Genomic DNA, 16,944 nt, shown 5'->3' with positions numbered 1-16,944 from the left:
GATCAAATTTTTTTATTAATAATAAATGTCATTAACCCTTATATTTTATACATCTGACATGTTTTTTTTTTTTTTTTTTATTAAATTAACTTATTTTGCAGGGTGATGTTAATATAAAATTTAACAAAATAATGATTCAAGAAAGCGATAATATTTTCATAAAACACTTGACTTTATCCATATATTATAATAGTATTTCCTAAGACTTTTCCTAAATAAGTGCATCTGAATTAGTCATAAGTAGATTGATTAAGCAGTTAAAACAAGAAAATATTCTTTTAATACTTATAATAATCTTCTTCTTCTTTATTATTATTATTATTTTTAAAAATAGGATTTTATTACGTCAGAAATTTCTCATGTAATTTAATATCTAGAACTTTAATCCAAAATTTCTGATTAAGAAGGAAAGAGTACTCATCAATGTTATCTTTCTACCATAACTATTGTTGGTATTTCTAAAATATCATCAAAGTTTTTTATAACAACATCCTTTGTATCGATACTTTTTTAACGAAATATTATTATTAATCATAATTTCTGTAAATTGTTACTCCATTATAGAGAAAGCGTGTTATAAAAAGATTTGACTATATTACTATTCTCATTTAATTAATTAAAGTTTGAAAGGTGGCTGTTAGTATGTTAACTTCCCAAAGCAGACCATAACTTGCATTTATTTTCAATCTTTTCTGTTATTCAATTCATCATCTTCCCAACTGTACTTTGGCATCTATAGCCCCTTTTATCCCAAAAAGAATTTCTTCTTTCTGTCAAAAATATCACTTTTTTCCCTTGTAAAATCTCCTGCTTTCTGCTAAAAGATTTTCATTTTTTTGTCTTTTCACCTCAATGTTTTTCTGCCACAAGATTTAAATGTTTCTGTTACTAAATTCTTGCTTTCTGTTCAAAAAATTCTCTTATTGTTCCTGCTAAAACGACCTCGTTTTTGTCCATTAAGTTCTTTGTTTTCTGCTCATTAAGTTCATTTTTTTCTGTTGAGTTCTTGTTTTGTGCTAAAAAGATTCATTTTTTTTCTGTGGGGTTCTTGTTTTCTGTTTAAAGATTTCATTTTTTTTATGTTAAGGTGTTGTTTTGAGCTAAAAAGATTCATTTTTTTTGCTGTGGGGTTCTTGTTTTTTGTTCAAAGGTTTCATTTTTTTTGTGTTAAGGTGTTGTTTTGAGGTAAAAAGATTCATTTCTTTCTGTGGGGTTCTTGTTTTTTGTTCAAAGATTTCATTTTCTACTGTTAAGTTGTTGTTTTGAGCTAAAAAGATTCATTTTTTTCCTGTGGGTTCTTGATTTCTGTTCAAAGATTTCATTTTTATTTGTGTTGTTTGGATTTAGTTCAAAAGATTCAAGCTTTATTGATTAATCCATTAATGGGGTGTTCAGCTTCTCGTTCCTATGACTTTGTTACGACAGATCCACAAAATCCATGGAATTCTTCATCTTCTTCACATTCACAATCTCCATATTCATACTCAGATTCATCTTCAACTCCAGTTTCAAGAACCCTTTCTCTTCCTACTCCTTTGGTTCATCATCCTGCTATGTGCAAAGGTGACACACATCATTTGGTTTCTCTTACCTCTACTACTTATGGTTCCCTTGTTTTAATTGACCCCCAAATTCCAAACCCTAACCCTAACCCTAATTTCCATGATGGAAATTTCAAGAACCCTACTACCCAAATGACAAAATCCCAAAATGGGACTGAACCACAAGACCCTTTATCTCCTGATTCAGTAATCAACACTTGGGAGCTCATGGAAGGACTTGATGACTTTGATTTCCATATGGTGCAGTCCAAGATTGAGTCCCCTAGAAAGGTTAAGTCTAAGAGTCTTGATATCCATAGTGAATTGGATACAAGTGAGTTGGAAAAAACCTATGAGTTTGTTGAGCACTCGGATTCGAAGCCGTTATGGAAGCATTTGTCTGAGGAACAATTGCTTGCTAAAATGGATCCTAATGTAGCTTCAAGCTATAGACAAGCATTGTCTTCCAAAAGATTTGTGTACAAAGAAACAGAAGATTGTCCAAAGCCCGAAATTGTTAGTTCAATAGAGTTAGAGTCGAGTAACACAAGTTTGTTGGCTGAAAATGATTTCCATTTAAAGGGTAAGGAGGATAAAATACAGCCTGAAATTGTTAGTACGATAGAGCTAGAGTCGAGTAATGCAAGTTTATTGAGCTCATTGTTGCCCAATAATGATGCCCATTTAAAGGGTACAGAGGATAAGATTGTTCTGTATTTTACTAGTTTAAGAGGAATCAGGAAGACTTATGAAGAATGCTGCACAGTGCGAACGATCTTTAGAGGTTTTCGGGTGTGTGTGGATGAAAGAGATGTATCTATGGATTCATCATATAGGAAAGAGTTGCAAAGCGTTTTGGAAGGAAAAGTGGTTAGCTTGCCGCAGGTGTTTATTGGAGGAAAGTACATTGGTGGTGCAGAAGAGATTAAGCAACTTCATGAGGCTGGAGAACTGGCTGAGCTCGTGGAAGGCTTTGCAGTAAAGCATTCTGGTTTTGTTTGTGGAAGCTGTGGCGATGCAAGGTTTGTACCCTGCCCAAATTGCAATGGAAGTCGAAAAGTATTTGAAGAGGAGGAAGGGAAGTTGAGGAGGTGCCCCAGTTGTAATGAAAATGGACTGATTCGATGCACTGGCTGTTGCCCGTGAATATTGATTCACATTTGCCATGTACATGCTTCCACTATTTTATTCGAGGTCTATGAATTTATGTTACTACTTATGTACTGATATTGAAATGTGCAGTGTCCTCTTGTAGACCGATTTCAAGCGTCCATATTCTCTAGCCTTGGAAAATTTCATGTTCATTTTCTTTTTGAACAACTCGAAAGTAATAAAATCTCTGCAGTATGTTCTTCTTTGCTTGCCCAGTTCTGAGCAAATATGTGATATGGTATGCTATTGTTTCTTCTATTTTGAGTGGAAGTATTCGTGGGACTCTTTAAGAGATTTTTCCCTCGGTAAGCTACATTATCAAATATTTCGACATGTTTGTTTTCTCTCTGCAGCATGTAGTTAGTATCAACTGTTTTAAGCTCATGGATTTATGTCGGAAATTCATTCTTTGGTTTACTACCTCTATTTAGATACTGTTAACTTTACATGGTTGATATCATTATTTATGGATTATGACATATGAACTTGATAAGCTGCTTGTTGGAGTGAAAATACCAACATCAATTTACAGTCTTAAGACTATGATGATAACCAACTTCTCTGATTAGGTCTTGAGTTAGTTCAGACAGATTTGGACTGAAATTGAATCACAATATGCTATTCTTAACGGAGAGAAGTATTTATCTGTAGATGTTTGTCATTTACTAACATGGTGCAATTTCATCAGTTTAGAATGACTAATAATATCTGTAGATTTCTTTCTATGATAGAGTGATTTGTCTCTTTGAGTAGATTATTAGCTATTCTCTTTTCCACATGTTCTATCTTGCATGTCAGACCATTTGGCAACCTCAAGTGGTGGTGAAGTCCAAAAGACCTGCAGAAACAAATTCTACGGATAATGTTTTCCGGAAGGTAATGTCCCTTTCTCAGACTGAACTGAATTGGGAGTTTTCTTCTTATGATTTTGAGGATACATACTTCAAACAAGATGACTGTAAAGCTCTTATGCCATAATATTCAGGGCTAGGTGACTTCGTTCTGCTTCTGTATTATCTTCTCTTTTTGTGGTGCAGTTATTTCAATGTTTTGTTTGGTATATCATGAAATTTAATGCTTTTATCCACCATCTGCTTGCTCCATTGGTGCAAGACCTCTTGCAGTGTACAAATTTCTATTAATTTGCTTGTTGCTTTCTCAGACACATAACGACACGTGAGTCCTTTCCATTTGCCTTAGCCTTGGTGGGGATGAGTTATATAATACTTGTGCTAGCTGAATGTTGTAGCATGTATCTGGTGAAATAGTCGAGGTGAACGCAAACCAGTCCAGATGCCTTATCTTTAAAAAATGAATTTGTTTGATGAGTTGCTTTGAAGTTTTCCCATATTTTTGTGGGGTGTATGTAAGCTGGTAGTATATATCAGCAAGTTGGTGTTTTTCGATATAAAAACTTGAAGTTGGTCAGAAGTCAATAGTAACACTGATTCAAGTAGAAGGCACTGTTGTGGTTGAAAGGCTCCCATCCTTTACTGGCTTCTTATGCTCTTCATGGCAAAAACACTAGGTGGTTTCTTTACATCTGTGAAAAACTTCGATAGATAGAATTAGCTAGTACTTGTGATGGTGGGAGGTAGCAGGTACTCGTGAAATTAATCGAAGTACAACAAGTTGAATACATGAACATACACTCAAATTTGGCCTCCAACCGGTATGTAAGCACTCCAACTTTGAGAGTGCACATCTAGACACCTCAACTTTATCTCAACTAGCAACTAAACACTCCAATTCGTTCCTACTGTGTCTTGCGACACTCAATGCTGACATGACACATGAATTTTTCTAGTGTCAAGATGATTATTTTGTAAGTTGGAGTGTTCAGTTGACACAACGGAGACGAGTTGAGGTGTCTAGATGTTTGCGTATTTGTTTAGTCTTAAAACTCAAATTATAAATTTTCAAATTGACAACTGAGAAGATGCTGAACAGTAACCATCACTCTGGACAAGGAAGAAAAAGATGAAAATGAGAGGTGCATAAAGACATCCTAGGGATGGTGGCAATACATTAGAAATCTATCATTATGTCTGGTCCACAAGACCAAAACCTCATTATTGTACCAGAAATTAATTGTTTGGCTAGCATAACTTTGGACAAGATTTGAGCACCTAACTTGTAGGCCAAAATATGTACTTAATGTTCCATTCTAATTGAGGGTAAGGTTTGTCAAAAAGAGAAAATAATGAGTATACAATCCAAAAATTTAAGCCATGAGTGAAGTGGCCCGCGATATTATAAACCCCTTTATGAAAATATTGTACGATCAAGGATAAATGTATTTCTCCAACATCTTTATGGATTACACGTGGGGTTGTTGACTGATTATCTTTGATACATATGAAAGAATCCGAGCATGTTTAGAGAACATAACGAGAAACATATATATGCAAACAAGCTTATCGAAATTTAGCTTTAAGACGTATGAAAGAATCTGAGCGTTCAATCCAAAATTTTGTAAGTAGTTGATGGAATGACCCTAAGACAACATAAACTTACTTTGAAAACTTTGAGACATAAACAATTTCAATGAAGAGCAATTGTACTTCTCTAACAAAAGAGCACTTTATAAAAGAAGAAGAAAAAAAAAAGGCACATTATTAAAAAACTAAAATTTAAAAAAGACATTTTATTAGAATTGAACCTTTTATTCCAACCTGTCTGTAAAAAGGCATACAAGTTTACCAAGCCCCAAAGTTAACTTTTTTTAGCATTTGGTTGATTTATTTCTAAAAGCTTCTACTTTAATTTAAACATTTAAAATTCCCTCTCTATATGTTGGTTCTTTAACAAGGTGAGATAAATGAAAATAATTAATTAATAATGAATGGAAATACACTAGTATCACTTACTATTTCTTAGTTTTAAAGCATTTCTTGATGTTATGTTAAGAGTTTGTTATTGTGTGATATAACTAACGAAATACATGTTAATTAAAAGTCGGATTTTTTTAGACATAATACATAGATGAACATTTTAATTTGATCTTAACTAACAGTTGGATATTTCGACTCTTGTGTCAATTGAACATTCCAACTTACAAGATAATCATCTAAACACCTCTAAAATTTATGTGTCACGCAAGCATCGAATGTTCACGAAATATATTGTAAAAATGAGTTGAGGTGTCTTAATATGCATTCTCAAAATTTGAGCGCTAAGTTGTAACCAAAATGTTTATCTATGTCTTATGCCAAAACTAATCGAAATCTCAAGAAACCAAAACAACTTGGTTGATATTTTACAATAATAAGCAACAAATCTATAAAATTATAATTTTATTATTTGAAATAATTAGTTGAACAAGTATTAACAATTTTACCTACATGATGCTTAAAATTAGAACCAATAAAGTGAACTATAATCCCGAAAATTTAGCAAAATATCAGTTTCTTCCCCAAATATCAGTTTTTTCCATTTTTAGCTCCACCATTAACGCTAATTAGGGCTTTGAAATTGGTGGATTACAATTTACAAACCCCAGAATCGAAAATGGAGGTAAAAATCAACCGATTCTTTGGACCAATTGTTACATTCATCAATGGAGGGGACCAGCTTCCTTGGACCTCACCTGACATTATTGTTGTAAGCTTTCTTGAATAAACCATTCTTATAAATTTCATTAAAGCATTGATCTTTACATTCATATTTCATGTTTTTGATGATTTGGGATTTTGGGGTTCCAGTAATTTGTGGTATCAGGTATATTTACTAGCACTTTCTCCTCTCTACGTGACATGCTTAACAACACAAGGCTTGTATCTATAGTTTAAGATGGTAATATTCAAAAAAAAAAAAAAAAACTTTTTTGAACTCCGTGCCAAGTTAAAGGTAGAGAGTATGATTTTTGTTGATAAGCGGGTGATTGTGGTTGGAGCCAGTGGCGAATTTAGAGCCAAAAAATAGGGCACCGGCACCCATGGTCTCTTCGTAAAATTAGATATTTTATATGTATATTTTTTAAGATTTTGTATAATATTATATTCTGACACCCGTACTACAAGAAGTCTAAATGGTCCACATGGTTAAATGTTGAGCTTTTGACCTTGATGATTAAGAATCAATTCTCACTTCAATACATTTTACTTGGTGCACCCATGTTCAAAAAATCCTAGATTCGCCTCTGGTTGGAGCTAAGATTTTAATTTTATGGTTTTGACATTTAGAATGCCGACTTCAAGGGCTAGTGATTGGATTCTTAATACGTGTACATATTTAATGAATTTTTTAATACGGATATACCGTTTGAGCAAAAGCTAACTGTTTCGACCAAACCGGTATCTTGGCTTTTCTTTGTCATAAACATGCTAGTTGGTAGTTGGACATGCCTTATTTAGTCTTTTGCATGATTTGACTATTTATATAAGAAAACTGTTGCTTTGGGTTGCAGAAACTATGAAGAAAGTTTTGATTTTTACTAACATCAAAAGAATTTGTTATTGAGAATAAAGAGTTGATGAGAAATATGTTGCTTTAGGCTGTAGTAACTTTGGAGAAAGATCTGTTTCTCTAATTAACAGTAGAAAATTGTGTTATTAATAAGGAAGAGTCCATTGGTTGATATTGTTCTTGTTAGTGAATTTGAAGTTTTGCATTGGAGACACTGTGTGTTATTTTAATGTTGTTACTTATAAAGATGAAGTGGTGCTTTTCGTTATATCAGCATGCAGTAGTGGCCTTACTTGTTAGTTCTTATGAATCCCTGAACATATAAAACTTATTTGGTCTAATTTTTGTCTCACAACATAAAATACAAGAGAAAGTTGAATGAATTGGCTTGTATTGAGAAAATGAAGCGATAATTGTACTATGTTGCTTTTGGTGCTTAGTCTCATGTGCCTATGCATATTGATAGGGCTGCGAGAGAGAAGTTGCAGATGCTAACAAAGGTGCCTCAGATGAAGGAAAGAATGAGAGTATTATGAGATTGTCATGGGCACTTGTTCATTCTAAACAACCTGAAGATGTGCAACGAGGGATCGCTATGCTTGAGGGTGAAAATTAGTCAGATCTATTTCCTATTTTATGTTACACATTGTTGCTTGACTTGCTTCTACATATCTAGTAATGTTTGTGAATTGTGATACTACCACCGACGTCTATCTATTTTCATCATTTAACTCCTAGTTTCCTTATTCATGGACATATACGCCTGATGCTCTTCTTTGTCTTTAAAATTCTAAAGCAACACACATTCATGAAGTTTCCATACTTGAAGTACATTGTTGAGACAATTTCTATTGTTTCTCTTGTAGTGTAACAGAATTGTTGTTTAGTAGTAGAAACTATATTATACTGCTCCATATAAATGGTCTTAGGAAGTAAAGTTCATAGAGTCAAGAACATGTAATGGACTACTACAATCATGTTACTGTTGAATCATCGCAAAATTACTCTGGATTTTGTTCATTGGTTCCTGGTACTGTTATTTTCAACTCTTTTGGGCTTTTGTTGCTTAAAATCTTTTTATTTTTGTGTTTGATTGGATGTTTATGTGTCTAATGAATAACGTACTTGAGGATTCGATCAATAGAAACCGTCATCTCTCTGCTTCTTCTTTTTCTTCTCCAGCTTCACTTGCCAACGCAAGTAGTCCACTACAGCAGCGAGAAAAGCTTTATCTTTTAGCTGTTGGATATTACAGAAGTGGGGAATATTCAAGGAGCAGAGAGCTTACAGTTCAATGTCTAGAGGTTTGGTCCTAATCCTTTTACTGTTCTTAGTCGTTTGCTGTGAACTCTCTATTCACTCAGATATCTGACTCCCGAAATCAACTTGTTATTTATCGATCATTTGAGACAATCAGAATTCGACCACCCTGTTTAGTTTTACTTAAGGTTTTTTCTTCCCTTTAGATTGCACCTGATTGGAGACAAGCTTTATCGCTTAAGAAGGCTATCGAAGATAGAATAACTAAAGGTAATGACCCGAGACTTTTTCCCTTGCTTGCTCGATTTTGGATAACAGCATATTAAATTGGATTCATTTGTGTCTATGCAATGCAGATGGTGTCATTGGTATAGGAATTACTGTGACCACTATAGGACTCATTGCTGGTGGGATTATTGCATCGTTGGTCCGAAGAAAATGATCTTCACCAAAACAACTCTCTTGAGGTTATTGACACAAAAACCTGAGTTTCTATTGACAAAAAGAAGATGAACGAACCATACTAGTTCGTTTCTTTTCCATTTCCTTGCCTTCTTCTTCTGTTCAACTCGTTTAAAGGGAGTCAGTAAATGTTCTATAGAATAATGCCAGGCCATATGGCTGAAATTCTTGTGATTTACTGTTTGTTTGGTTAAAGACTCACTTTGGAATTACTAGTTATATGAAATGTCATGTAAATTTGGCTTCGATATTTGTTTAATAACTGTGTGTGAAAAACATACAATGACTTGCCATCTATAAACTATTCATATTAGGAATAGTTTTTAGTCCAAATTTACATTAACAACAAATTCATGAAGGGGTCAAACTATGTATCCTTAGGTATATTCGGATTAAGGAAAAACTCTGAGAGATTGCTTCGAAATAAGATTCGTGCTGGTGGTGGGACGGCTAGTATATTTTATAAAAATGTTGAAGAACCAAATGCAAAAGCCATAAGGGTAAAATAAATATTCTTCTCATGAATGCCAATCACAGTTTAAATATGTATCATTTCTCTCAAGTGGCATTGACTGCTTGGATAATAATAGTTCCAAATACAAATAAACAAAAGGGAGGCACAATAGCATCTTCTACCCCAAACTATGGCATATTTGTCCACTGAATATTCTTTTTCCATGCATACAAATAAACCTGCAAAATATGTTGCTCGGTCTCTTTAAAAATGTTGTTGCATCCATGTCAGATCAATAGATCCGCAATATTTTCTAGAATCCAACATGCTCCCCTTTTGTCATTTTTTAAGAGTCCGAGCGAATAGCTGCAAAGTCTAGATAAACAATGAGTGTATATTACTAGCAAAGCTTACTCTTTGTGCTTGTCAATCAGTATCCCATTCTTCAGGTATAGTTTTTCTCTGATCACGTGATCCGTCCTTCCTCCCTCTTTCATCACAAGGCGTAGTCTGACTCTGAGAAAATTAATTCACAACTTTTTCCACAGATTGTTGAAACATTTACATGGCTGATCAGAATGAGAACCTTACTCCTAGTGAGCTTCGTCAAGCTGAAACACAGTCATGGAACCAACTCTATTTCTTCATAGAACATGCAACATTGAAATGTGCACTTCAATTGGACATACCTAATGTCATCACCAAACATGGCAAACCAATGACAATATCAAAGCTCATGTCTTCCCTCCCTATTAGCCCTTCAAAATTTCCCTATTTTCACCGCCTTACACGAATATTAGTTCATTATGGCTTCTTGATTCTACAAAAACATGATGATAACGACGTTGATGATGATAAAGGGTGTTATTCGCTTGCACCAGCTGATCGTTATGTAGTAAAGGACGGACCATGGAACTCGATGGAAGATCAAGATACTTTTTTCTTTAAAGCATGGAATTGTTTAGGTGATTGGTTCAAGAATGATGATCCAAGTGCATTTTATACAGCATATGGAGACTTATTCTGGAGTAAACTTTCGAGTGATCCGAGTACTGGTAGTTGGTTTAACGAAAACATGTCTAGAGATTCGCGATCATTCATGAACGTGTTGATTGGCAACGAGTTTAAGGATGTGTTCGAAGGATTGACATCTTTAGTGGATGTTGGAGGAGGGACTGGAACCGTCGCAATGTCCATAGCCAAAAGTTTCCCTGACATGAAATGTATTGTTCTTGATCTTCCTCCTGTTGTGGCTAACTTGCAGGGAAGTGAAAACTTGGAGTTTGTAGCAGGGGATATGTTTCAGAAAATCCCCCCTGCTAATGCTGTCTTACTCAAGGTAAATAAACTAAACTTTTCGCTAATAATTCCCCTGTATTACTAGTTTCTCTTAAACAACATATCCAGTGTAATCCCACAAGTGAGGTCTGAGGAGGGTATAGTGTAGAAAAACCTTACCCCTACCTCGTAAAGATAGACCCTCGGATCAAGTAAAACATCTCAAAACAGTTTGAAAAAGAGAATACATAAATGAAAGCAGCATCAACAACGACATATAGCGTTATAAAAAGCAATAGTACATAGAATACAGAGAAAGAACAGTAACAACAACGAACTAATGAAATAACCGAAGCTCATGAAACATAGATAATAGCAGCAATTGACGAACAAGAAACTACGAGAATACTAGTCTTGTCACTTCTCTAATTAACTTTTGAACATGTTAATTTTGTAGTCAATTTTGCATGATTGGAATGATGAAGAATGTGTGAAAATTTTGAAGAACTGCAAGGAAGCAATAAGAGGAAGTGGAAAAGTTATAATTATAGACATGGTGATGGAAAATCCAGAATTGGATGATGCATCTGTCCAAGCACAGCTCTTCATAGACATGTTGATGATGGTTTTTGTGGGTAGCAAAGAGAGGAACAAGAAAGAATGGGAGAAACTTTTCTTAGATTCTAGTTTTACTAGTTACAAAATTACTTTGACTCTTGGTTTGAGATCTATCATTGAGGTCTACCCTTAGATCTCTCATGATTATGTTGTATAAGTGGTCTGTTAGAGGCGGATTCAGGATTTAAATTCTACGAGTTCAATCTTTAAGATTCTTAGCATTGAACTCGGTGTAGTTTTAAAGTTATGGGTTCTGACCTTATATAAATTTATGTTTTGCATCGAAAGTACTGAGTTTAGATGAATTAGATATTCTAAAACGAAGTTTTATCAATAAAATACTAGTCATTTATTAGTGTATAGTTCTAATTTTTTTCTAGGTGGCTTTTCGGATACTTAGAGTGAAAATAGTAGTAGGTATCCTAGAGCTTTTATATTATACTTTTATATAAAGTTTTCTCTGTTATCAAGTCTTGTATATTCTGTTATCTGCAACAAAAAAAAATTCCTGTTCTATACTTGAAGAAAATCATGATGCAGAGGTATCAATCCATATGATGCAGAGGTCTTTAATCAGAGGTATCAATCAAGAAGTCGTTTCTGCGATAAAATGCAGGATTATTTTATCATGTGTTTGGTTAGAGGTATTAGTTAGTCTCGGGATTCGTTTATCCCATCCCCCATACCAAATCAGTTCACTTAGAATACTACTCGGAAATGAGATTGATCTTTCGATTAGTTAGAAGAATATTGTCAACTGGTCTAATGATCATTGTAGTTCTTGATCAGTATATTATTTATCTGAACAGTAATTTAAAGGTCTCAGTAAAACATTTTCATAAAAAAAGCATAATACATAAACAAACACTCAAACTTAGCCTAAACTGACAAGTAAACGCTCCAACTGAGTATGCACATCTAAACATCTTAACTCGTCTTCACTTTGTCAGTTGAACACTCCAACTTACAATATAATCATCTAAACACCTCCAAAATCAAAGCGTTAAAAAAAACAATACTATTCATGTGCTTCAAAGTAGCAAGTTTACACAAGTAAAACAAAAAACAAAAAAAAACAAAATTAGTACTAGTTTGTATGCATAAACAAGAGTACACAGATCAATCAATGCCATAGAGCAACAAGGTGAAAAATAAATGATAAAATTCAACAAACATGACAATCTTGAAGTGGTTGGTTTTGCATCCTATCATTACTAGTTGTTTTTTGGATGGACTGCATAAAAGGTTTGGATGCCTGCTAGAAATGTATCAGTAACTTGCAAACCAATGACAAAAAGTGCTGCAATGAATGCAAAAACAGTCCATGGAGTGTTAAAATGAGTGTTATTCCATTCAGCAATCCATATTTTCCCTTTGCTATTGTAATGTTTCTCAATTTTGTCTTTCACATCAACAAAAGCATGTGGATTCGGCACCAAATCTCTTGCTAACTCATTGAACAGATCTGCTACTTCTTGATCACTTCCAAGAAAGTTAAGTAGTATACCTTTTGATCTCAGCTCCTTCACGTCTTCAGCATGATCGATAAGTGAATCCATGAAACTAACATAAGACGTAATTCCAAAGTCATCTGGTGTATCAGGACATGCTTCATACGCGACTAAGTTTAAAAACTGTGACTTGGTTGAATCATCTATGGTTATAGGTGGAAGTGTTAAAAGAGCTGAGCAATGAAATGAAGTGAACTTAACCTCTGAAAGACGACGACTCTTTCCAGGCCTGAAACGGATTCCTGCTCTACGTAGCTCCATAGCTGAACGATACGAGCACCACTCACCCCTTAGATAGCATCCACCTTCTGAGAAAGCCTTTGTGTTTATGAGATTTGTTTTTAATAGCTCAAGGAGATGAGCCGGAAGCCATGTTTTTTTCGTGCTTTCTTCTTTGCTAAGGGCAGGACATTCTCCTCCACAAATCTTGCTAAGAAAGTTCATAGCTTTTTCAGTACAGCTTTCAGGATGTAGATCACTAAAGAATTCAACAAAGAAATCCTTGATACTTTGAATGAATCCTTTACGTTGAGAAGGGTTTGTATGTGCACTCGAGATGAACGTTGTTATCATCTTCATTCCTACATTGTCCTTGAGCTTACATCTCATTAACACATCCAGGACTTCAAATGGTAACTGATTTTCAAGTAAGAACAGATCACGACGAATGAAAGCTATATCATGGCTCTTCATTTTCAGCTCTTTATAATTACTGGTCACAATGCAGTGAAGGTATTGAAAGATGAAACATCCATCCAGGAACATCATCTGTGCAAACACCTCATCGTTGTAATCTTTGATCGATTCCTCAGCATAACACTCCTTGACAACAGGCATAATGTCCTTGACCTTTCTGTAAAGCTCATCAAGAGACACTGAATTTGTCGAAAGCCATGATAAGTCCCCGACAAATTTTTTTTCATCAGTTAACTGAATAGCAAGTAGCTTCTTGTACTTCTCCATAGGTTGAAGTTCTAGTTTTCCATGGTGAAATGGACCGATAGAAACCACAAGAGGCTCATAACACCTTAAGTTTGATCCAATATCGCGATGCATTTTTGGGACCTTTTGAATTTTTGGATTCTGCAATGAGCCAAGGTAATCTCTGCTCTTCTCCAATGAATTTAGCCATTCTCTCTCATTTTCACTGATTTCATGAGAGTTCGAGTTTGAACCTTGACTAATTGTGATGAGATATTCATCAGGAAATATTTCATCGCCGTGGATACTCCTACCTTCTTCTTTACTAAACATTGTTCCTTTAGAAGATAGTTTGTCCATTTTTTGTGAAATTATGAACCACAATCTTGATAGTATATGATTGAAATTGCTTGAACTTTAATTTTATACACACTTAAACTGAAAAAATGGTCTAATATTTTATGATATAGTTTTACTTTATTGGGCCAGGTGATTTTTCTTCATTGTCAAGTCAGGTATTTTCCACATTCTTATTCCTAAACAGATACATTTTCAGCTTTCTTCTTAAAACAGAAAAAATAAAACAGAATAGGATTAGATAAAGAGAAAAAGCAGTTAGTTTAATTCTTTACCTGCCTGCTAAGAAACATAATCCATGATAAAAAGGGAAAAAGAACAAGGATAACCAATAAATAACTAAAGATGCCCCATCTATAACTGCTTAAGTACTTCTTGGATGTGATAGTTTACTCGAACATGAGACATCTGGTTAAGAGTGAAGAAATATTTAACATTTCATCACATCCTTGATAGTAAAATACCGTCATTAGAATGTCACTTGTAGAACTTATTTTTCCGACTTCCACTAGCAAAGTCATTTTTAACAAACTTGTTTTCCTAGATAGAAATATTTTTAAATGGAGATCAAATAATAAAGGGATAATGCATAAGTACTCTTGAACTATGACCAAAATTTTAGCGACACACTTAACTTAACTACAGTCCTATTACCCCCTCCCCCCCCCCCCCACCAAACTCACTTTTTTCATTTTTTTTTGCGCACCTTTTATGCTGACGTGGCACCTTCAACTAGGTAAGTTGGTTGTGTTTGTACACATGCGTCTGCCATCTTGTATTTAAACTTTTTACGTAATTTTTTTTTACTTTCATTCATTGTTTTTTCTCTTTTATTTTTCTATTGATTTTATTTATTTTTTTTAAAAAAACTGTATTTCCTTTTGAATTGATTTCAAATTTTATTCCAAATGTTTTGTATTTAAAATAAGTTAATTTCGAATGAATATCAAAATAGGTGAAGAAAATCAAATAGAACATAAAAAAAAAATGTTAAAATTAAAGGACATTTATCATTTTTTTTAAAGAATACAATTAATTTTCTAAACATAATTAAAAGTGAAAAGATAAGAAATTAATGAAAGAAAAAAATAAAAAGTGAAAGTGAGGAAGAAATTAAAATAAATATTTTACTTAGAAAGAAATAAAAATAATTAAATATATATCAGTATTAATATCAGTAATTTTGTGTATTGACTAATTATAAAGTTGCCAATTAAAAAAGGACAAGTGCCCAATTTTTTCACTCATCACTTGCCTTCAAGAGAATGTGCAAACTCGATATGTCACGTCAATTTTAATGGTGTATTTATTCCATTTTAAAATAGTTTAGGAAGGATAATATGACTCTAGTTATATTAAGGATAATAGTTAAAGGGATACTTATGCCGTTATGCGTTATCCCAATAATATATAACACTAGTTTAGTCAAGTTACCTTTTTAGTTAATATTTTCTATAGATCCAAACCTGATGAATTTAGTTGGTATTTAGATTAATAATATCTTTATTAGGTGTTTGGCTTAATTGTATAATAACTATACATTTACTAAAATATTCTTAATTACTACACAAAAATAGTCGAAAATCACTTCTTTTTCTTAGTTATCAAAAACTTTTGTTTCCCAAACCTATTCAAAGTAGGATTAATTACTACCCGTTTTTTTTTCTTCTAAATATCCCATATAATAAGTTTCCAAAAATAGTTTTTCCGTAACCTATTCTAATTAAGATTACAACGTATATCTGTGTATATATATAGTATATTACTAACCCTTCAACCATCACTTCCATCATATAACTTTTTTTTAATTACCAAAGTTTTTCAATCAACACAATAAATTGCTAGGTAACTCTGTTTCAATCTCTGTTTTCTTCAACCTTGAATTTCATCCTACTGTATTGCGATGAATTACGAGTCATATAGAGTTGTAGAGAAGTCTCCTTGTGGTAGATACATTAGATACAATCATAAGTTGGGTGTAGGAGCTTCAAAACAAGTCTACATTGGTTGGGATCGCGTTCAAAAACTTGAGTTAGCGTGGAACAAAATTGAAAATGGAAATTTGTTCAATGAAGAAGCTAGTATGTTGAAGTCGTTAAATCATGAAAGGGTTATGAAGTGTTTCTCTTATTGGTTTGATTCTGAGTCCAAAACTATGAACATGATCACAGAGTTATTCCCCTCGGGGAGTTTGAAAAAGTACCTGAATAATGTCGTTGGTGTTTGTGGTGATTTGGAGAGTATCAAGAATTGGGGCAGACAGATTCTTGAAGGGTTGAGGTATTTACATAGTCAGAGTCCGAAAATCATTCATAGAGACATTAAGTGTGATAATGTGCTTGTTGATGATGATGGAAAGAAAGTTAAGCTTGGTGATTTTGGGTTGGCTGTTCGTATTACAGATGGTAGTTTATTCGTGAAAGAGGCGAAAGGTACCCCTGAATTCATGGCTCCAGAGTGCTACGATGGAGAATACAACGAGTTAGTGGATGTATATTCGTTTGGAATGTGTTTACTCGAGATGGTTACTGGTGAGTATCCGTATATGGAATTCAGCACTCAGGTTCATATATTTAAGAAAGTGTATGCTGGTGTAAAGCCTGCGTCTCTCGAGAAGGTGAAGGACTCAAGATTGAATGAGATAATCGAGAAGTGTATGCTTCCTGCATCTGTTAGGCCATCTGCAGAAGAGTTGTTGAAAGATCCATTCTTTATATGTAACGATGGATCATCAACATCGGAGGCTCGTGCTCCTACTGTCAATCGTGTTACTAGTCATCCGTTCAAGGGATTACATTGTTGTGCTAGAGTCGTTGCTTGGACTCTTAGAAAATGTCAACGTATCCGTGTCAAATTCTCCAAAAGCTGTGTATTTCATGCACCTGCTTCGAAAGTGAAGAGTCTGCACAACTTAAGCTAGGGATATTAGGAATTTGTATTTGATGTAATGATCAATATTTAGTCCTATTCTATTTCATATTTC

The 16,944-nt window shown here is 33.9% G+C and overlaps 5 protein-coding genes across 6 annotated transcripts; 4 read left to right on the top strand and 1 right to left on the bottom strand.

Annotated features, from left to right (window-relative positions):
* Window positions 1–674: 674 nt before the first annotated feature.
* Window positions 675–2,894, top strand: LOC125866090 (uncharacterized protein At5g39865-like). Its single transcript, XM_049546383.1, has one exon. It carries the CDS (start codon window positions 1,383–1,385, stop codon window positions 2,685–2,687), a length of 1,305 nt encoding a protein of 434 aa, XP_049402340.1. The 5' UTR covers window positions 675–1,382; the 3' UTR covers window positions 2,688–2,894.
* A 440-nt stretch (window positions 2,895–3,334) lies between these two features.
* Window positions 3,335–9,073, top strand: LOC125866099 (mitochondrial fission 1 protein A-like). 2 transcript variants are annotated; one of them, XM_049546392.1, is made up of 5 exons: window positions 3,335–3,569; window positions 7,567–7,705; window positions 8,283–8,404; window positions 8,567–8,630; window positions 8,717–9,073. In XM_049546392.1, exons 1-5 carry the CDS (start codon window positions 3,471–3,473, stop codon window positions 8,800–8,802), a joined length of 510 nt encoding a protein of 169 aa, XP_049402349.1. In that variant the 5' UTR covers window positions 3,335–3,470; the 3' UTR covers window positions 8,803–9,073. The 2 variants fall into 2 exon arrangements, with proteins under 2 accessions (XP_049402349.1, XP_049402350.1); XM_049546393.1 differs by lacking the exon at window positions 3,335–3,569 and adding an exon at window positions 6,099–6,296 and having other exon boundaries at window positions 8,717–9,069.
* A 763-nt stretch (window positions 9,074–9,836) lies between these two features.
* LOC125865680 (probable O-methyltransferase 3) lies at window positions 9,837–11,305 on the top strand. Its single transcript, XM_049545886.1, has 2 exons — window positions 9,837–10,615; window positions 11,012–11,305. The coding sequence occupies exons 1-2, from the start codon at window positions 9,842–9,844 to the stop codon at window positions 11,303–11,305; spliced, it is 1,068 nt and encodes a 355-aa protein (XP_049401843.1). The 5' UTR covers window positions 9,837–9,841.
* A 936-nt stretch (window positions 11,306–12,241) lies between these two features.
* On the bottom strand, window positions 12,242–14,002 carry LOC125865281 (putative UPF0481 protein At3g02645). Its single transcript, XM_049545488.1, has one exon. The coding sequence runs from the start codon at window positions 13,962–13,964 to the stop codon at window positions 12,387–12,389; it is 1,578 nt and encodes a 525-aa protein (XP_049401445.1). The 5' UTR covers window positions 13,965–14,002; the 3' UTR covers window positions 12,242–12,386.
* A 1,862-nt stretch (window positions 14,003–15,864) lies between these two features.
* Window positions 15,865–16,881, top strand: LOC125864208 (serine/threonine-protein kinase WNK8-like). The gene has a single exon (XM_049544121.1). It carries the CDS (start codon window positions 15,865–15,867, stop codon window positions 16,879–16,881), a length of 1,017 nt encoding a protein of 338 aa, XP_049400078.1.
* Window positions 16,882–16,944: the final 63 nt, after the last annotated feature.

This window comes from Solanum stenotomum, chromosome 5, assembly GCF_019186545.1.
Source record: "Solanum stenotomum isolate F172 chromosome 5, ASM1918654v1, whole genome shotgun sequence".
In the NCBI taxonomy this organism is placed as follows: Eukaryota; Viridiplantae; Streptophyta; class Magnoliopsida; order Solanales; family Solanaceae; genus Solanum; species Solanum stenotomum.
The sequence above is the reverse complement of the archived record's forward strand: the minus strand, read 5'-3'. Positions and strand labels throughout refer to the sequence as shown.

Coding starts and splice junctions, on each gene's coding strand:
- LOC125866090 (XM_049546383.1), top strand. CDS start 1,383: ATGGGGTGTTCAGCTTCTCGTTCCTATGACTTTGTTACGACAGATCCA.
- LOC125866099 (XM_049546392.1), top strand. CDS start 3,471: ATGTTCTATCTTGCATGTCAGACCATTTGGCAACCTCAAGTGGTGGTG. Junction 7,706..8,282: donor AGGGATCGCTATGCTTGAGG/GTGAAAATTAGT, acceptor TTTCTTCTCCAG/CTTCACTTGCCAACGCAAGT. Junction 8,631..8,716: donor CGAAGATAGAATAACTAAAG/GTAATGACCCGA, acceptor TATGCAATGCAG/ATGGTGTCATTGGTATAGGA.
- LOC125865680 (XM_049545886.1), top strand. CDS start 9,842: ATGGCTGATCAGAATGAGAACCTTACTCCTAGTGAGCTTCGTCAAGCT. Junction 10,616..11,011: donor CTAATGCTGTCTTACTCAAG/GTAAATAAACTA, acceptor TTAATTTTGTAG/TCAATTTTGCATGATTGGAA.
- LOC125865281 (XM_049545488.1), bottom strand. CDS start 13,964: ATGGACAAACTATCTTCTAAAGGAACAATGTTTAGTAAAGAAGAAGGT.
- LOC125864208 (XM_049544121.1), top strand. CDS start 15,865: ATGAATTACGAGTCATATAGAGTTGTAGAGAAGTCTCCTTGTGGTAGA.